Genomic DNA, 21764 nt, shown 5'->3' on the forward strand with positions numbered 1-21764 from the left:
CTCCTCAGCATTGCATGCCTCACAACTGGTACTAGGTACCGCCTCTGCTGAAGCTGCTGCAGACACGGGCAGAAAGACGTTTCAGAATCTCTGTGTGAAGGGCCACTTTGGATGCTGCCATAACCAGCCTAACATGCTTACCCACACCCCTTTCCAGAGCTGTGGTCCCCTTGGCCTTCTCCAAAGCCTTCAAGCGCTTCAGAATTTCAACACTGAAACTAGTGTCCCCCTCATCCTCAGAAGAGGAGAGTGCAGGAGGGGCTGTCTTGGGAGGCTGTTTCCTAGTGGGCTGCTTATGCTTGGAGTGACCCTTGCCTTTCTGGATGCCATCCCTCCAGTGTACAAACTACGTCAATCCGTAACTATCGATAGCTCAGCAAGCAGGCAATGAACACAGCTAGAGCAGCAATATATGCTGTTAAGGCCCACAGCCCACAGCCTAAATTACTGGGTGTGGAAAGGAATAGCCCAGAACGTGGACTCTGTGCCTCCCTGCCTTGCTTAGCATCCAAGACAACACAAAACCCTACTGTGGGCCATATGCCACCCAGTCATGCAAGGCCACTCAGACCCACTAGCTGCACATTAATATGGCCACCACTCCAAAATGGTGGCTGCTACAATTACAGTGTGCGTGTAGGGCCTGTAAAGCCACTAGGCCCCACCAGAACTAACAGGGCCCCAAGCACCCTTGTCATCCTGCAAGGCCTCGAACTACCAAGAGGGCCTTGCCACCCAAATCTGGCCTCCGGGCTGCTGCAGTGGTGGGCAGGCTTAACACTCACAAAGGCCAATGGGGGGGGAGGGACCGAAGAAGAAAAATGGCTCCTCACAGATGACCCAAACTACACCGCTGCAGAAACCTGCTTAGTGTTACCTCAGCCAGAAAACCGCCCCCCAACAGAGGCCTGAAGTCGGGAGCACTCCTCCAGTCGCCCCGGTGGAAAACTGCTGCCGCCGTCAGGCCCCACTGCAGGCGCAATCTGCCTGTCGCTTCCACGCTGCTGCTATCAGCTCCGAAATGGGCTAGGAGCTAGCTAGCAAGACCTCCGCTCCTTGCAAGGAGGGCACTAGTGCTGCTGCCCAACTCGCGCCTGTTCATTCCTCCGAGCAACGGACTAAGAGCAGGAGCTGAAATACACATCTTGCACCGTCTGATTGCATGGAACAACTGCGGAATCAGGGGTGGAGACGCCTTTAATGGCTCTGTCTCTGCTCCCAAGGCAAAGACTCCGATGCCCGGGACAGCCATCTGTCTCCTCCTCCTTCCGAGGAGGCAAACTTCAGCCCCTCGGCTCAAGCCACTACGTGGTTGCCGTGCATGGCTGCATTGCATGCGAGAGAGAAACCTAGTCCTTCCCATTGTTCTTCTTCCAGAGGGGAATTGCAGCACTGATTTTCTCTCGCTCTTGACTTTTTTTCTGCCTCTTGTTATATCCACCACCCCCGCCCTGTCTCTGAGCTCCTGAAGGAAAATTGAGCTAAGTGAATTTTTGGAAGAGAGAATCTCTCTAGTCGAGCAGTTGTTCTTCATAAGAAAATCCATTTGGCCTGGTTTTCCTTCAGGAGCTTGGGTGGGGGGGAATGTAACAGGAGGCAGGAAAAAAGCCGAGAGAGAGAGAATAAGTGCTGTGGTTTCCCTCTGGGAGAAGAACAATGAGAGGGACTGGGTTTCTCTTGCATGTAAAACACCTCGGCTTTTTTCCTGCCTCCTGTTACATTGTTCCCCACTTTCCACCCCTATTTACTAATCTACCACTGCTAAATAGTTTATCTGAAATCTTGTGAGCAGAACTCGGATGGTACTTTCACTGGGGTAATAATAAGTGGGGCTCATGAAAAATTCAGCCACCACTGAGTGGAGGTAAGCCTCCTAACATGTTCTTTACTAAGGCAACCTAGCCAGACCTTTTTGTTGTGACCTGAGCGTGGCTAAATTGGAGCTCATACACTTGGGCTTTGAACCAGCTTGGCAGATAACTGGCTACTAGAGATGGGCACACAACAACAACAACAACAACAACAACAAAAGAACCAGGAGTTTCATGGTTCGTGGGTTTTATGAACCACAAACCACAGAACTAGACCAGTTACGAACCAGTTTGTGGTTTGTGAGGCTTAAATGCCCCTTTCTGGCCTTAACAGCCATAGGGAAAGGAGCCTTTAACAGTTTAAAGGGCCCTTTCCTGCCTTGCAAGCAGCCTTGCAAGCAGCAAGTCCCTTTAAACTATCAGCTGGCAGGTGGCAGGGGAGGATCCCCTCCTCACCGCCTACCAGCTGATAGTTTAAAAGGACCTGCTGGTGGCAAGGCCTTTTAAACTACCCAAATCCCAGCCCCCCTACCCCCCAGCCCCAGCCCCACACCTACTATCCCCTGCGGCGTGGTGTCCTTCCTCTCCTCCCAGGAGGGGCGGGAAGGCCATTTTCAGCCTCTTCTGCCACCCTGAAGGGCCCCTAGGGCGGTGGAAGAGGCAGAAAACGGCCTCCCTGCCCCTCAAATGGCTGCTGCAGGAAGCTGTTTTCGGCCATTTGAAGGGCAGACCATTTGAGGGGCAGTGAGGCTGTTTTCGGCCTCCTCCACTGCCCTACAGGCCCACAGGGCGACGGAGGAGGCCGTTTTTGGCCTCTTCTGCTGCCCTGCGGGCCCCCAGGGTGATGGAAGAAGCTGAAAATGTCCTTCCTGCCCCTCCTGGGAGGAGAGGAAGGATGCCGAGCCGCAGGGGAAGGTAAGTGTGGGGCTGGGAGGTGGGGAGGTAGGGGAGCTGGGGTTTGGGCAGTTTAAAGGGACCTGCTGCGGCGGGGGGAATCCCTCCTGCTGCTTGCCAGCTGATAGTTTAAAGGACCTGCCCTTGCAAGTTTCTTAAAGGGGCAGTTTCCCTGGGGAAATGGCCATTTAAACTGCCCCTGTAAATATGACCCAACAAACCAGTATACAGTTCGTGGAAGTTCCGTGAAAAGGAGCTTCCACGAACCCTGCTTCGCAAACCCCGAACTGGCCTGGTTCGTAGTTTTTTTGGGGTCATATTTAGGTTCGTGCCCATCTCTACTGGCTACTCAGAAACAGTCTGTTACATGCGTAACGTCAATAGTTCATTTTTCATTGTTTTTCAGTATAATTAGATGAAGAGAATGACCTTTTAAAAGGTGAGGAAGCTAGCCCAAACAGTAATGCCTTAAAACCAGCATTAAGAGGACTGTCAGATTAATTAATGAATAAGACAAATAAAGACTAATTGATGGTGAAGAAGTCAGAAATACAAAACAAAAACCTAATTGGGAACTTGAGTCTTGTAGTGAGGAATGAACAGGCCTGCATATCTCCTCCCTTGCAGGAAATATACCACACTGCTCCTATACCAATAAACTATTTATTCCTTATGCCTCTTTTCCCTGCCTGTCCAAGTATGAACAGATACATAAATACATTAATATTTGTCAAAATTATATTATTTGATGCTTATTTAGGCATTTCTTAGTACAAAAAGCAACTCAGGTGCACACAGGGAGTGTTTATGTTGGTAGAAGGATGAATGGCCAGGGTGCAAACTCAATCTTGTCTTTGTGTAGTTGCTTGAACCTGGGTGACATTTCTTTGTCTCTTTCCATTGTAACTTTTTAAAAGCCATGTTCTCTTCAGCAACCATTGCTTCTTGCAGTATCCAGCCCCAAAAGGTAGCTGATTCGGTTTCCTTCATGAAGCAGAACTTAGGGCCCACCGAATTTTAGATTAGACCAAGAAGGGGAACTGCAAGAGAGGGGAGATCCATCCTTCCTTACTGCTCCCTGCTTGCTCTTCCTAATTGCATGTTTTCCTTTCCTACTCAGTTCTCAAGGTCATGTCTTTTCCTATCCCTTCCTCTTGGCCAATCTGTACATAAACAACAACAGTTTTTTTTAAATGTCTGCTTATGTGTAGATGTCACCAGTTATTGGATGAGGAGTTATCCCCCTATCTTTTAGAAACATATACCATAGCCTTAGGTGTCTCCCTCTGCATGGAAGATCAAGTCATCACTATTAGATACATGTTTATGTCATGTAGTCTGCGAAAAGTTGTAGGAAACAGAATAGGTGTAGTTATAATCAGATTTATTTATTTTTATTACAGTTGTGAATCTACTTCACAGCCATTTGAAAAAGTGTCATAACTGGGAATGGATAGAGATGGTAACTGTCAGGCTAGAGAACTTAAACTTATCACTGTCTGGGTCAAGGGCAAGATATTCATGACAAGCTCAGTCATTCCTAATAGCTTCCAGTGAACAGAGATTTCCTGAGTAATTCAGTAAGCCAAGTAGAATTAAATTCTTCACATCCTGTATATTAGGCTCATTTATAGCAGCTGGTCTTGGCACTTGTACATCTTAGTCAAAGTACCATCACATATATACCTACGCTTCTGCATATCTGTGCATGCACTCACTATATGTTACAGTCTTGATAAACATTTCTGTAGCCTTGTTTCTAAACCCCAATTCATATACCAGTCCCAGACCAGGACAAGTCATCCTTAGTCATCCCTCCCCATTGGCAAGTGCCAGATGAGGGTGGTAGACTGTGAGCTTTGCCACTATCAGTGTTGTGGTTCCAAAAAAACCCCTCATGAAGCAGATTTTCAATGCAAAATTAACCTACTTGTAATTACCCCTTTGTCTGCATATGATGGTCAAAACAGAGCTGTGTGCATTCTGTGATTCAGACAATCATGCTACACACGTGCAAAAATGGGAATTGGGCACAGAATTCATTATCCTGAGAAATGCAGCTTTCATTTTTCAAGCATGTTTTTAGGCTTTTGACTGCTACACATGAACACAAGGGACCAATGCCTGGTAATAGCTCAGAAGCTAAGTTGCAGCTATATTGAATTTTCAGAGAAACTGGTGAAAGTGATGCATCCCTCAGAACTCAGCCATCCTCTAGCCACTTGGGAGACTTTTTTAATGCCAGAAACTATTCCTTTGGAACCATTCCTCTGCTCATACAATACTGACTTCGCATTCAACAGCAAGACTTTTTGTGGGTTGCATTGCCTGCTCAACAAGCCAAGGTGGCAGTCTTGGCACTGCAAGTTTGTAGTTCCATCACATTTCAGGAAACTGCCTTTGTTTCAGGGTAGTTTGTTTGAAGTAAAGTGCAAATACCAGTTCTGTGTCTGTTAAAGCCACCTTATTCACAATCAGAGGCAGGCGCTACTGCTTAAATAAGGTTGGCTGTGCTGGAGGTAGTGGCGAGCTGTTGATTGGCTGCAATGCGTCCTGATATTGTGAAGAGGGCTCTGTCATTGCCAGCATCACGGGTATGAGTTGTGGTGGAGTGACAGGAGGTCCACATCAAATAAAGAAGTAGGCTGAGCAACAGGATAGCTCCAGAGGCTGTGAGCACAATGCCGCTGATGAACATGCTGGCAAGGGGGCGTGTGGTGTGGGTGCCAGTGCTGCTGCTAGTGGTAGCAGTAGAGGAAAGTGCAGTGAGGACAGTCCCACACACCAGTAGCACCAGAGCTGTCAAGAGCAGCACAGCACAGTCTGAGGCACCGCCGCTTTTCAGCAGCTCAACCTGTTCCCGGCTGCGAATGCAGTTCATGTCCTGGATGGCTGAGCTCAGCAGCTGCTTCAATAATACCAAGAGTGCCAGCAAGCAGAGTGTGGTGCCCACTCCTAGTCTCCATTCCCCAGAACGGCTGCTAGTACTGTACAGCAGGGCAATGCCACCCGCCCCACAGGCCAGGATGAGTGCTACAGCCACCCCGTAGCAAAGAAAAGATTTTTTGGGCTGCTGGGACCACCACAGCTCCACATGCTCTTCCAGGATGTTCCTCTGGATCTGCCCAGCATTAGCAGGAGGTCTAGATGCACCCAGTTGCTGTAGTTCGGGCATGGCAGACACCAGATCAGCTCATGCATACAGTAGGTAATGCAGGGGAGCCACTACTTCAAGTGGCTGTTAGGACCACAGCAAGGCAGGTGGAGGTGTCATTTCTCAGTCGGATGGGAACAGCCTGAGTATTAGCAGGTTCCAGTGGTGTGGTTTGGATGCAGCGCACCAAGGATGTGGAATTTTGGGGCCTAGGGACAGTAAGTGAAAGTTGGGAGTGTTCTGTAGCTCATTTGCTGCTAATCTTGCCAAGTTCTTGACATTTATCTGAAAATAAAAAGACAACATGTTATGAAATGAAGAATGCTGCTTGAAGAGGGGCTCTTCCCCAAACAAGCTTGGCTCCTTTGCCATGAGGACAAGCCCTTGAAGTGAAACTCCAGTTCCTGTGAGGTCAAGTAAAATTCTGAGAAGAAAAACCTGCTTTAATAGGCAGGATTGTTTAGATTCTGTGTTTTCTTGGTTTCTTTTCCTTTTTTTAAGAGTAGTCTGCACTAAACTAACCCCTAATTTCCCGTTGTTTTCTGTTTTCACAGTTTCAAGTACTATTTATATACTTTGAAATGTTTAAACACTGGCAGTTTTCATGAGGTATTCTTTAAATCTTTATTTAAAGTGATTTTCCCCCTGTATTGAAATCTGCATCATGTGATGAGAAGATTGAATGGGATTTATGTACAGTATATAAAGTGAACCTTTTTAAGGATTTTTCTTCATTTTTTTGTCATTTTGCATACAACAGAGGAACCATTTAAAGAAAAGTGAAATCCATTCGAGTTATGAATGTTCAGAAAGGAGCACTGACTTTAACTTTTAATAAGGGTTTGTTTTAACCTCCCATCTAACCTATAAACAAACAACCAGGACATTGTCACAACAAAATGATGCAATCATGCATGGAAGTATAAGGTAGAATGATCTCACCATAGCAACAGAATGAGGCCTCATTTAAACACAATGCTGGCTGAGGCAAAAGCACTTACCGATGGGGTGTAGCTGCTTTGCATGAGTGACTGGCAGACCAGTTTAAATAAGAGGCAATAGGAGTGCTTTTGTCTTAACTAGCATCACATTAAAATTGTCCAAGGCCTTATTTACATGAGGCTGTAGAAGATGGTGGTAGAATGTGCCAAGGCGCAGCACAGCACTTTCATGAGTCACAGCTCATTTCTTCAGATACCTGAAGAAGTCAGATACCTGGAGAAGTATCTGAAGAAGTGAGCTTTGACTCATGAAAGTGCATAACCAATCACAAATATTGTTAGTCTTATAGGTGCTACTGGACTCTTGCTCTTTTCTCCTGTGCGGTAGGTTAGGCTGAGAGAGTATGACTTAGCCAAACTTCCATGGCAGAGTGGGAATTTGAGCCTGAGTCCTTCGAATCATAGTTTGATATTCTAACCCATTGTTTTCTAACCTTTTTCCTATGGGGAACCCCTAAATTAATTTTTCAAATCCCAAGGAACCTCTCTACATTTGAAAACATTTATAGGCCAGAAAAAGTTGATAGTGGGAAGTGCAATTCAATTATTGCTAAATTATTGTCAAGAAATTTTATTTGTAAAAAGCTGATATATGTGTGTAAGCTTATATCATAAAGAGAAAAAATGCAGCCTTTTCCTGTCTTTTTTGTATTGTATAATCTTTTTTTCAAATTGCTAAATATCAAATCAAAATAAAGTTTACTTAAACATCAAAATGAAGTTGATATCCAAAGTCAATATAAGATTTACTTTCAGTGTCATATTTGGGCTTATATATTTGGAATTTTTCAGATTATTTCAAAATTTTCGTTTATTTATTCCATGAATTCTCACAGAACCCCCGACGATGTCCTATGGAATCTCAGAGTTCTGTAGAACCCTGGTTGGAAAATGCTGCTCTAACAGTTACATTGTATTTCTGTTGTCAATTAGACAATATTGATCTACATGGTATTGCTGATACAATGGTATAAGGTAACAGGGTTAAGAGTGATTGAAGTTTCTGTTCTCAGGCTTCTTCTGTAATATATTTTTATTTTTGCTTATTTATAATGTACATTAACATACTTATAATTAAAGATATCTTCCAACCATAATAATTACTGTAACTATTAAAAATGAATATACACAGTTTATTTATTACATTTATACGTCACGTATGCATTATACATTTTACATTTATACATCACCCTTCTTCCTCCAGGAGCTTAAGATTGCATACATGTAGTTATCAGGAAGTCTCCTGTGTAGGCACCAATGAGACCCATACCTTCTCAGCTTCAGTAACATATCATATGCATTCAAATTATACCCTGGGCCCCCTCCAAGGTGTTCCCATCCTAGGATGTTGATAACTTCCCATTCAGTCTTAAACATCCAATATACTGATGAAACTCCTCTAGGTAAACATGGAACTCTTACACACCTAACTACTTTAGGGATATCTTTGCTTTTCCAATGTATTAATATATATTTTGCTACAATTGTAGCCTCCATTAGTCATCATGTGATGTGTCGTCCTATTTTAAATGACATAAAACCTAAAAGAAATCCAAACTGAACAACGTAATACAAGTTTCATACAATTATGTGGTATTATGTGGAAGGTTTCTAGATATGGAACAATTGTTTTTCATGTGCAGAAACTGCCCGCCCTGTGAATGCAGAGAAGCGATGGATCCATAGATCAATCTGGATTAGTCAGCTCTGGATGCTGTTGAGCATGGATGTGCTGACTAACATGCATGGAGAAAGGTGAAAATCATCAGGTATTAAATATACATGTGCACTATGATGTGGATTCACATGGAACCCTAATGAACTGATCTCTGTAATTATCATATAGTTTTGTTTTTTAAATAAAGTTTTATTAAAACTGTAAAACACAACTATAAACTGTTAAACAATAAGCACACAAAATTTAAAAACATGCATAAAGTCAAAGCAAGTAATAAGTAACAATTAAATATACAAAGATTTATAACTCACAAGAAGTCTATGTTAATAATTAGTAGTAATTATACTAAGTAATGCTTATTACAATATAAGGAATTATAGTTGATCTAGTAAAGAGAGGGAATTCTTACAAAGTACACCAGATATTCTATGAAACTAAGAGGTATTTTATATATTTGCATATGTGTGAAAAAATTTTAGGCTGGGCATGGAGCTGTTATATTCCAGATATTCAAAAAATGGAAACCATTTCTCCATAAAATTAGTTGTTCTTGGGAAGTGTTCTACTTGGTAGATTTTATCATACAACTTTTCCGATATATAATGGTCCCAATTTTTTTTTTGCCAGTTGTCAATTGAGGGGGTAGCCTTAGATTTCCAAAGTGTAGCTATTGTACTCTTTGCAGCTACCAGTAAGGTGGTTATTAGGTTTCTCCTTAATGTGGGAATATGGGTCTGCCAATTATCCCATTGATCTAACAGGATAATTTCTGGTGCCAGAGGAAGTTCATATCCTGTTATTTTCCGGATTTCCTTTAGCACTTCTTTCCAAAATGTTTCTATATGCTTGCACCTCCACCAGCAGTGGGCAAAATCTCCTTCTTCTCCACAATCTTTCCAGCAATTAGGGGAGGATGAGGAAGAGAATTATCATATAGTTGATGAAATACCTTGGACTGGGGATGGGAAAGCATATTCTTACCTGGATCCAGTGCCTGAGGCCATTACCCTTGTTTTAATAGGTGCACAAAGTAGCTTGTTGTGCATTACTATATTTGAATCAGGCCAAAGAGGGCCAGTCACTAATCCGTCTTGCTAAATCCAAGCTGCTTTTCTATTTGCAGAATAAAAGAAACTCTTCCATATCTTTTCTGTCAGTGGAAAAGCCGGTGGTGTGTGCATACAATTTTGAGCAAAAAAATGCTCAGAGGAGAAAGGGCTAAGTAACCCCTTGTCCTCTGCTATTCCGATGCTCAAACTCCAGTCTTGGGTTAAAAAACCCAAGGTTGGCAGAAAGATTCATGTGACTACCTTGTCTGATTTAAGCCTGAAAGTGCTACAAATGTTGGTGGAGTCAGAAGTTCTTTCCTATGCCTGCAGCATATACAAACCTACATTCTGGGACCAAGTATGAACCAGACCCTAAGTTTTCTGGTCTTTGCTGCTGACAGAGAAGGAAGTTGTCTAAAAGTGTAACCCCTATGAGGTAATTGATTTAGCCCAGTAGGGTGGAGTCAGTAGCTAGAGCCAGACAGCTGAGGAAGAAGCTGGTTGCTGGGGAGCTTAATAATAATTAATATGCTCTTATCACCTTGACTAAGGTAATCAGAAATGTTGTATGTGAAGAATATGACTAAAAGTGATGTTTGTGTATTGTGTTTGGTTGGTGTTACTGGGATTGTATTATTTTTGCAGGGCTGTAATTCCACAAGAAGAGGGCAGAAGCTTGGGCTCCAGTCGCTTCAAAGTGGAAGGATTGTGAAAAAGGATGCTTATCACTTGGTGGTGTAAGGATCTGCCAAGTAACTCTCAAAAGACTTTACTGCATGAGTCCAGTAACTGCATGAGTTAAAGCACTTCATTGATAAGCTACTAGAATCATTCCCAACTGCATTCCTTTCCAGGAATGGCATTTCTCTACATGCTCCTAACATATAAAGGATTCTAAGCACAGCCTAATCCCCCAGAGTTCCCACCCCCTTCAGGAAACAACTAGCTAAGTTCAAGAGATAATCAGCAGGACTAAGCAGAGATGATGTGTTGGAAACTTCAAGGCTGTGAGGCACTGTTTCCCAGGCTAAAGAGAAAACACACAGATAACAGAGTAGCCCCCTCCCTTGCAGCCTTTCACATTCCAGTCAGAGAACAGCTTCAGCCCCTACCATCAGAGTCAAACAGTACACAGGGCATTGAAGGACACAAGCAGTACACAGAACCTTGCAGAGTATGACAGGAGAGATCCTGACATCCTGCTCCCCCCCAGCTCAATTTCCCCCCGGCATGTCCAGGTATTTCCTGTGAAAGGCTTTAACTAATTTATCAGCATTAACATCAGTGGACCTAACCCACTCAGCTTACCTTTTTGCAATATGCTTCCACTGAATCAGATAAAACAACATGCCCCTTTTCCATTTAGAGTACAGTATTTGTTCAACTTCATGGTTTGGTTGGCCCCTGACCATGATAGGAGGCAGGGCCACCGGCTCTGGGTGTCACTTATCTGGTCCAGGGTCTCTCTTGAGCAGGCTCAAATGAAAAACAAGGTGTACACGTTTTAGATTTTTAGGCAAGTCAAGCTCAACTGTGACATCATTAATCAAACGAGTTACTTTGAAAGGTCCCAGGTATTTCCAGCCCAGTTTTTTACTCAGCTGCTCCCCCCTGAGGTTCTTAGTCGAGAAATAGACCCCATCTCCAGGTTTCAGGTCCTAGGGAAGGGAGCGTTTCTTGTCTGCCTGATTCTTGTAGTCCAGTTTAGCCTTTTCCAAAGTTTGTTTCACCAAGTCCCATTGGGTTGTTATCTTCTTCCACCATTCTGTTAAATCACCCCTTTCTACCCAGGTGTTATTGCCTAACAGGGGCATTGGTTTCCTTTCAAATCCCTGATGTTCCCGGATGATGTGTTGAACTAAGTCCTTGTTCAATTCCTGTCACTTTCATAAACTCCTGCCAGAATTTGGCAATGAACTGGCTCTCACAATCTGAAATTACCTTCTCGGGGAAAGAATGTAAATGCACCACATTCTGCATAAAAAGGGTAGCCAGCTTTTTTGCTGCAGGCAACTTAGAACATGGTTGAAAGTGAGCTTGCTTTGAAAACAAATCGACTACTACCAAAGTCAGAGTTTTCCCTTTGCTGGGGCGGGGCGGGGCGGGGCGGGGGAGATCTGTGATAAAATCCATAGAAATCATAGCCCAGGGTCTGGATGGAATCTAGCAGTTGCAACAGTCCTGGGGGCTTTCCTCCCTGCTTCTTTCCCATCAAACATATCTTACAAGTGGTCATGCATTGAGAGATAACTTTTCTCATCCCAGGCCATCAAAATTGTCTCTGAGCTAAATGCAAACCTGAAATGCCCAGCTAATTTGTTGTCATGATATTTCTTTAGCACCTCCCCCTGAAGGGTTTCTGGCACATACAGTTTGCCATTTCTATACCAGCATCCATCCTCCTCCTTCACCAGAGGATCTTGCAATCCCTCCTCCCCCTCCTTTTCCACTTCCACCTTGATTTTCTGTAGCCAAGAGTGGGGCAGGGTCAACAGGAGCTCGTGTGCTTGCTGACATCTCACCACCGCCCCTCCCAGCTAAGCCAGTGTGAACATAGTGTCAATAATCTCCTTCCTCTGGCTTTCATGTTGTAGGAGGCGGGACAAGGCATCCGCTAAGAAGTTTGAGGACCTGGGGAGGTGCTTGAGGGTGAATTGAAACTTTGAAAAAAACTGCACCCACCGGAGCTGTTTCATGCTCAATCTTCGGGGCAATCGGAGGGCTTCTAGATTTTTGTGTTACTAAAGCAGGGACTATTAGATCCAGGCTACACTCAGAGTCAATCAAGGCCCGTATCCTTATATGAGTCCCCCTCTTTGGGTTCACTAAGGTAATAGGGATGAAAAACAAAGCTCCCATTGGCTTCACCATTTGTGGCACCGGCTCCTCTGGGACCTGCTGGCCGGCGCCTTTCACAGCAGGTCTCCGTCATTTTCCACCGGTGGAGCCTCTTTTCCTTTGCTCCTGGTTGGGGTGCCGGTTCTGGAGCCATCGGTCCATCCGTCTGCTCCAGCCACTGCAGCTTCCTCATTGGGTCATGCAGTCACCCCTCTTGGCTTAAAGCAGCTGGACAAGACTCACTTATATATTGTCGAAGGCTTTCACGGCCAGAGAACGATGGTTGTTGTGGATTTTCCGGGCTGTATCGCCGTGATCTTGGCATTGTAGAAATTTGTAGAAATTTCTACATTGTAGAAAGACTCACTTAGATCCCTTTTCCTCTCCTGGGGGGTGGGGGGTGGACTTCTTCACTCCAGGGCATTCTGCTGCAAAGTGGCTGGTGGCCCCACATCTCAGGCAGAGTCCTTGCTTTATCCTCCTCTCCTTTTCAGCTGGGGCTGTCAGCTCTCTTGTACGCGGCTCCTCTCTCTTTTGGTACTCTGCTGTCCCTCACCGTTGGCCTGCCTGATTCTGGAGACAAAGCAGTTTCACTACTTGTTCTCTATTTTCGATCTCACATGCCAGTTGAATCCACCCTAGCAGGGTGCGTGGGTCATCTTGGATCATGGCATTGGCCACCAAGTCTGGGTTCAAGCCAGACCAGAAAAACTATACCTTCATTGACTCATTCCAGTTTCACACCTTGGCTGCATGTGCCGGAAATCCGCTGCAAACTCTCACATCGACCGATTCCCTTGTCTCATGCACTTCAGCTTGGTCCTAGCCCTCTCTTCCTTGAGGGAGTCTTCATACTGTGCCTTGAGTGCACACAGGAAGGTTCTCACACTCCAAAGTTCTGGCACTCTGGCTGTGTAGACAGTAACATATCACTTTGCTGCTGCTCCCCCCAAATCAGGTAACTCACCTGGCTGGCTTCATTGGGGAAGCAATTCAGCCACTTGTACTAGGAAGTACCCCAATGCTTCTGGGTCCCCCTCAAAGTGAGCTTCCAGCTTGTGTAGCCCAACGGCTGTCAGGGTTGAGGTCCCGGTACTCCTCCCTGTGGTGGTAATGGGGCACCTCCAGGCAGCCCTCTGCCTAGGGGTACAGGTAGAATCTGTGGCTGCACGGGCACTTGGGCTCCTTGCCCATCTGGGGGTGGGGGAGGTTGCTGATTCCCTGATTGTGTGGCTGCTTGATCAGGCTTACCACCTTGGTCCACTGGCTGATCCAGCTGGAGGGTCACTTGCAGGAAGTCTTGGATGTTCCACATGAATTCATACATGCCACACTTCATCTCCCCTACTTCAGCCTGAAGCTCTTTAATTACTTCACCAGAGGTTGCTCCTAGCAACTCCTCCAACTCTGGTTCCTCATCCAGATCCTCCTCTCCCTTGAGGAGGTCCTCTCCTAGGCCTAGACTCTGTTTAAACAGGTGACTCCATCAACAATCCAGCTTTTCCATTCTCCTCCTGGCCGATGCCACTCAAGGGGTCCATCCTCGTGGGGTGCACTCAAACAACCCCTGGTAGCTGAGATCACTCCTGAGGAGACAGAAGCAGGGCTGTGCCCCTCCTTCAACCAATGCACTTGCATTGGGCCCATGCTTATCTGCAGGGTCTTCAAAGTTTCCCTCTGTCGGACCTGTAGCACTTGTATCCTCTCCCCCTTGCACTGCCATGGCTCAGGTGTCAGGATTCAACAGCTGCTCAGGTCTAAAGATCAGAGGATAGGGATTCCTGGCAATCTGTAAGGATCTGCCAAGTAACTCTCAAAAGACTTCACTGCATTTGTCCAGTAACAGCAGTAGTTAAAAGCACTTTATTGATAAGCTACTAGAATCATTCCTTACTGCATTCTTTTCCAGGAATGGTGTTTCTCTACAATCACATAACATATAAAGGATTCTAAACACAACCCAAGCTTCAGCCCCTATCATCAGAGTCAAACAGTACATAGGGCCTTGCAGGATACAAGCAGTACACAGAACCTTGAGGAGTATGACAGGAGACATCATGACAGGTGGAATCAGCAGGCCTTTTTTTCACCCGGAACACGGTGGAACGGAGTTCTGGCACCTCTTGAAAATGGTCACATGGCTGGTGGCCCGTCCCCTGATCTCCAGACAGATCTGGAGGGTGATCCAAACTCCCCTCTGTCTGGAGATCAGGGGGCGGGGCCACCAGCCATGTGACCATTTTTGCTGAGGGCGATTTAAATTTTAGAAAACTCCTCCCCTTGTTCCAGCTGATCCAAAGTGATGTCATTGCGCGGTCCTGGAAGCATGCGTGCACTTTGCGCGTGCGCACGTGGTACTAGGGGCACCACCTCTCATCTGGAGTTGCCCCTTGTGCTGGCAACCCACTGACTTCCACCACTTCTTTTCCCTGAAAAAAAGCCCTGGGAATCAGACAAATTGAACTGTTTACCTTTTCAGAGACTTTGTTGGTTTAAAGTTTCTGTATGGTTGCACTTTATGAGTTTAGTTAAAGAAAAAAAAATAGTTGTGTTGAATTGTTAAAAGGTTTTTAAAAAAATTCTTAAAATTGTGTCAAAGTTTGCTTCCTAGGCCCCATAGATCCCATACAAAGAGAAGTTACACAAGCATAGACAATGGTCTTATTTTGGGGGAAGATTTAATCCCCAACATGCTTTAAAAAATGTTTTCAGATATTTCTGTAAACCTTCAGGGTACTCCAAGTTTGCAGAACTGTTTTCTGCCACTGTGGCTCCAATCCGTGGATTTAAGTATTTGCAGATAGGGGCGCACTGGGCCATTAGAATATAGAAGTGGGGACTCACAAGGACTTGCAGGGGGCATCTGATTTCCCCCTCCTCCACAATGCCCTCTTTCCCTTCCCTGTCCTCCATAGCCTCAGTCTCAATTCCTGCTTTCTCTCCTTCCCACCCACTGTTGTCTGTTCCCATCTTTACACCCCTCCCCATAGGGTTCCCAGGTGCCCGCCAGTGGCGGGCAAACTCCCAGGGGTTTGCCACCTTGCCTGCCAACCCACCAGTGGTCGGTGGGAGGTGGCAAGTTCCCAGAGGTTGCCCACCATTAGCAGGCACCTCAGGAACGTGTGCCATACGCGCGCTCCCAAAGGGCATGGCAACATCACCTCTGGATGTGATGTTGTTGTGCTGGCCGTGGGAGCATTCCTGCACTTCGTTTGGGGCCAATTTGGGCCCCAAACAGGCTGAATCAGCCCCACATGGAGCGCGGGAGCACTCCTGTGACCAGTGTGATGACATCACTTCTGAGGGTGACATTGCGCAGGCGCTGGAGTACATGCATGCTTTGCATGTGCACAAAGAAGATCTTGCTGCCGGCATGAGGTAAGTGCCTGGTTCCCCTTCCAGCGGGAGGGTATAGGGACCTGGCAACCCTCCCCCCCAGCAGTCTCTTCCCTATGGCCCAGTTGCATGCTGCTGGCTGAGCTGACGTTTATAGCCTCCTGGTGGGAGGGGAGGGGACCCGGCACTTACCTCGTGCCGGCTGCATGTTTTCTGTTTCCGCGCTTCAGCACCTGTGTGATGACGGCCCTCCCAGAAGTGATGTCATCGCGCCAGCCGCAGGAACTCTCCTGCACTCTGTGCAGGTCCAATTTGGACCATTTGGGGCCAAAATTGGCCCCAAACAAAGCGTAGGAGTACTCCCACAGCCAGCGTGACAACGTCATATAGAATGCTTAAAGTTCTGGGGCATTCAGAGTGGGGGGGGGGGTAGGGTTGCACTTACCTCCTGGCGGGAGGGGTGGGGCTATCACCTTGAGGATCTTCTAGTATGAACGCAAAGAGTACACACGCTCCCAGTAGGAAGCAATGACATCACTTCCAAAAGAGACATCAACATGGCTGGTGGGAGCATGCCCGTTGCATGCTGGCCTGGGAGGTTTTTTGCCTCCCATACCCTTTCCCTGGGCCTCCCCCCAGGGGACGGGGGGTGAGTGGTGGCAGTGGGCAGAGGCTTGGAGTGGGGGAACTCCCATCCCCACCATGGGACCTGGCAGCTCTAGTGGAAAGAGATATAGGCAGCAAGGCCAGAAATGGGAAATGGGGTAGAGCTGGATTTAACATACTGAATTAAAATAACAATCTCGATCTTTGGCTACAGTGTATTATTCATTAACACTTCAGAGTGTTAATGAATAATGCACTGTACACTTTTCAGAAATGCAGGGCAAAGTAGCAGCATTTTGAGATGATGCAAATTATTCAAAATACCTAAGACCTGTAACTATTACACTGACAAAGTGGACACCTGATTGGTGTATCAAATTCCTTGTTGCTAGGTGCCAAGTGATACATATTACAGGCAAAAAACAACCTCTTAATGCACCCAGTTGAGTCCTGAACTACCTGTTACTAGTCAACAGAGATCTCTCTGGCAAATATAATCTCAGTGGGTTAATATTCTCAAAAGACAAACAGGATGCTAGGGTTATTAGAAAGAAAAAATCGTCTGAATACATTCTACAAAACACGCTGATTCTTTGAAAATAAACACCCTCCTGTTACCGTTGAATCTGATCTTATCATAGAACTGGAAAAGGGTCAGAGAAAGGCAACTAAAGAAAGCAGAAATACAAACAGCCTGTCATGTAAGGACACAGAAAAAGCCCTAAAAAGGATACAGAGATGGCATCTAGAAGAATATAAGCAGGCAATCCAGAATGGTTTAATAAGTCATTATCACTGCCATTTGCATCATTATCACATTTTTATCACACCGTTCTTCAAAGATCTTAGAATGCCATTTAAGAATCATAAATAGGAGGAAATGTGCTGTTGATTCGCTTTACAAAGCAGACACATTAGATAGATCTTGTGGCCAAACATGAAAATTAAAGTACAATTTTGAATAAAAGGACATGTTCTCTTACAAAGCACTTCACATAGGTGCTAAATTTATACCCATAGCTGTTTCCTTAGGTGGACTCAGAACTCACCTTCTTGTCTTAATGTTAAATTATCTGAAGCTAGCAGTGATCAGGCAACTATTTGTGTCCTCTATTGCCATTCATTTTCACAGTACTGGCCCACAAGGATGATTTGACTCAGTAAAGCTGCTCTTTCTCTCTTGCAATAAAGCTTCTTTCCTGTGGGTATTTGAACTGAATTTCTAACTTCCAAGGACTCTGGTTTGCATCCTCTTCCACATAGGGCCCTCATACTGAAATCCCATTTCCACAGAGATCAGTCAGAGAACCCTTACATGCCAGACCTCCCCTCTAGGAATTCTAAGAAGTTCCACTCACTGGTGCTGCAGCCTGGATATCCCCTCAGCAAGTATGTCCCTGATGCTGTGGTGCAAGGGTGTCTGTCTTGCCCATCAAAGCTTAGCTGCTTTAGGGCTTCTGGAACAAGTCAGCGTAACATCCCTTGACTGAGTAGTGCTTGTTCCTAATGCTAGAGGCAGAGATCCCACACAGTAATAAAGCTCCATTCACTGCACCAGCCTCACATGGTCCCTCATCAGCATCTGCCTCTTGTCACCAACTGGCTCTCCGGCTTGTAGGACAATAGATGCTTGCGTCAAGGCTGCCTTAACCCTTGAGACACAATCTCTGTCATGGAGAGACTGGGACCTGGGCTGAATGTGTGACCAGTGCTATTAGCAACTTCATGTCCAAATTGTGGGCTTTCCTCAGCCCAGCTGAGATGTTTGTCCAAGATCCCATACTATAGCAGGTTGTGTCAATGTGGGGCCATACCTTTTTACCTTCCCTTAGGTATCCTGGGATGTGATTTGCCTCTCTTTTAGGCAGCTGCTATTTTTTGGTAGGAAGAACAGCCAGAAATCCTAAGCCCCTTTCTGAAGCAAGTGAATCCCTGCCAAGCAGTTGTGGAAAGGAGGGCTACTACAACCACTGGTTTTAATTAAATTCAAATACTTGTAGTCCGACTTGAAGGGGGAATGGAAATGTCTTAGTGCTGTGCAGAATTTTTGCAAGGTTGGTTTTTTGCTGCAAAATTGACCATTTTAAGGGGCATAAAAATGCTCCCCTCCACTTTCACCCCCCCCCCCTCAGAGTCATTGTTTCCTTGAATTACTACTGATGGAATACGGCAGGGGGTGGGGGAGAGGAAAAGAAACGCACTCCCTTGGCAATGCTGCTTTATAATGCACCTGGGGTTGCCAGTTCTAGATTGGGAAATTCCTGGAGATTCTGGGGGTGGAACCTGGGGAAGAGACGTAATGCCATACAGTCCACTCTTCAAACAGCCATTTTCTCTATGTCCTGGAGATCAGTTGTAACTCTGGGAGATGTCCAGCAATCACCTGGAAACTGACAGCCCTGCATTGAAAGAAAAGCAATGCAGAGGCATACCATCTGCCTTTGGATATATTTCCCAGGGTAATGGAACATCATATTAGTTGTGCTAGCAATGGAGATGTATTCTCTCTTCCCAAAAGCGCTTACTATAAACAGTTTTGCACCTTTTGCCAAGATGTGTGAAAAGTTTTTTTTTTTAGGGGGCACAAATATTGGTGAAATGCACTGCCCCATTTCTGTTTTAGCATTAAAATAGTTATACATTTTGTATCATGGAAGATAACAAGTGTGGGGTTGTGCAACAGAGGAGAAAGGATTACTTCTGGAAATGTTCTGTATATAAGGCTAAAATATTATACACACTTAGGAATCAGTGAGTAAAGATGTAAAATTGGACAGTAAATCTCTGAAGAACCAGATTAAATAATCCTTGCTTCAGCATTTCTAGGATCTGGAGGGTATTTAGCATTCCATTATAGGATCTGGAGGAAGCTAAGAGGGGGCAGCCAAGTGCCCTCTTTCATTTCCCAGTAGACTCCCTTTATTCTGGAATTATATTATTCACATTTTATTCCCCCTCTTCTTCCTAGGGAGGTGCAGACAGACCATGAATTTTTCTCATAACAAAACTGAGGATGTAAGCTAGATTGAGAAAGTGACTGGCCCCAGATCCCATAAGAAGTATTCCTAATGTTCACTAAGAGTACTAAGCAGAGGAGTAGTCCTAATGTTCACTGATCTTAATCTGACATTCTAATGACTATATTACACTGACTCTCTAAATGCCTGACAACTTGGACAGTAACCACTGGTTGGGTTGGATCAGTATAGCCAGGTGTTTGGACAGAGGAGGTGTCTGATCCAGACACAGCCTGACAGTGTCAGGCTAAGGCCCCCCCCCCCGCCCGTTCCAGAAGGGACAGAGCATGAGATCACTGCTAAAACCATCAAAAGAACAGGCAAATTCAGGGCACTTTGCCAGCTAAAGTCACATGATGGGAGAAATCAAAGCTCAGTCACTGATAGAAGGACCAAGAGCAGCTGTATACATCCCCCCCCGGGGGGGGGCGTCTTCCCTTACATGCGTATAATTACTCTTGGATGAGCAAGTAGTTGAGTCATGTAGATCATGGGCAGTGCCATAAGAAGTCCAGGCAAACGGGCAAAAGAACAGCTTTGTGTTCTAGGCAGTGCTTGCCTGTGAACCATGCTGCTGTTGACAGACAATAGGTTAGAACACTGCTTGCTGTATCTTGCTGGAATTGCCTGCAGCCCAGAGGTGATTGCAGCCAGCTTGACTTGTCAGCTATTTAGCATTAACCCATATGGGAAAGGACATATAAGCAGTCCTTATCTCTTCTTATTTTTAGCCTGTGGAGTGTTTGAACAGGGAAGACCATAGAGCAATAAAATTTCCTCTCCCCAATTCTCTCTCCACGCACCTTCCTTTACAATCTCCACTATCCTCCTGCCCCAAAGGTATTTGCTGGCTAGCACTGTTTCATCCAAGCTATGCATGAGGTAGAAATTTCAGGGGAACGTATATGTATGAGTGAGAATGGAAGAGAGGGAGGGAGAGAGATGTGGTCAGTCTTATTGAGAACCTTCCCAAGGCAGGCCCTGCAAACCTTGACCAAAGAGAATGTGGACAGTATTTTGTGGGGTGGCTGAGCAGACATTAACTGAAAGGAGGATGGACTTGACTCACCTGTAGCTGATTCACTGTAGAGGACAGGAAATTTCTTTTGCTCAGGCTTGCTAGGCTGTTTAGGCCATAGAGTTTGTCTTCCAGCTAGGACAATTCTCAGGATTTGGCCTGAGGATAACATTAAAATCTCTTGTCTTCCATTGTGCCTGAGTCTACCTGTCAAGCAACAGGTGCCAGTTCTAGCCTCCGTTCTCAGTTTGCCTTCGACCAGGTGAGACACCTGATAGGCTGCGTCATGTGCTGACCTTTGCCTGGGCAGGTACATTCCTGGGCAGGGTGGGGCTATAGAGACAACTTGCAGTTGTCCCTGGAAACATTCCAACCTGGTGACTGTGTGCTTGCAGGAAGAGGAAATCAGAGGGCTACGTGGCAGAAATGAAGCAGGACAACAGACATTACCAACCAAGGTGAACAACTACAGGGTGACTGAGACAAAAACTCTTATGGGTCAAGTTTATTTCAAGAATGCTGACATTCTCCAGCTACCTTTTTCTCAAGGAGCAGCACACCATTTCCAAGGAGACAATAGAGACCATGGTTCCAATGTTGAAAGAGTGAAGCTGTTTCAAAACAGAGCCACAGACAATTTGCACTACTTCCTGCTAAAGGATCCTTCAGTTAACTTCTTGGAAATGAGTTTTCCTTGGGGCTTAAACAAAGTATTTTATAGGTCCATGCAAGAGAAAGATCTGAGTAGAATTGCTTTTAGGTCTCTAAGGGCCAAATGATACATGATGCTGGGGATGTGAAACTGGATTTGCCCACATGTAATCTAGTTTTTAAAAATCAGCCATGGGTGGGAGAGGGAGATATGGCTCAGGGGTCAGGTAAGAGGTATTCTTACCTCTGGGACTTTTTTCTGATTAAAACTCCCTGCCCTGATTGCTTTTAACCTCAGTAAGGGGGGGGGGTAGAGAAAGGAACCCGTATTGTGATTTCCCCCCCCCCAACTTTCTGGAGCTGAAATCAACCCAGAGGGGATCAATTTTAGTTTTGTGTGTGCATGCAAAGGATATAGTTAAAACCTCTTTTCTCTAGCACCATAGCCCCAATCCATCTCCCTTCTACCCAGCTGCTTTTTGAGGCTGATTTACATATTGGGTATCTGCTCAAAGGATGGTGCATTATTGTCATTTGAAAGCAACTTGTGAGATTACTGCATAAAGGCTAAAATTGGGTCAGAGTTTGACTAGCATGCAGCAAAGCCCTTGGACTCACAAGGCCCATCTATTCTGATTGCATTAGATCTGGGTAAATTAGTAAGAAGTGGCTTGCTTCTTGAGATAACAAAACAGAGAGCCTGAAATTTTG

At 45.4% G+C, this 21764-nt stretch overlaps 1 protein-coding gene across 1 annotated transcript; it reads right to left on the minus strand.

Moving 5' to 3' along the window:
- Positions 1-4072: 4072 nt before the first annotated feature.
- On the minus strand, positions 4073-20633 carry TMEM125 (transmembrane protein 125). The gene is made up of 2 exons (XM_054981526.1): positions 20454-20633; positions 4073-6144 (listed from the first exon to the last, which is right to left on the minus strand). The coding sequence occupies exon 2, from the start codon at positions 5878-5880 to the stop codon at positions 5200-5202; it is 681 nt and encodes a 226-aa protein (XP_054837501.1). The 5' UTR covers positions 5881-6144; positions 20454-20633; the 3' UTR covers positions 4073-5199.
- Between the last annotated feature and the right edge of the window lie 1131 nt (positions 20634-21764).

This window comes from Eublepharis macularius, chromosome 5 (genome assembly GCF_028583425.1).
Source record: "Eublepharis macularius isolate TG4126 chromosome 5, MPM_Emac_v1.0, whole genome shotgun sequence".
NCBI lineage: Eukaryota > Metazoa > Chordata > Lepidosauria > Squamata > Eublepharidae > Eublepharis > Eublepharis macularius.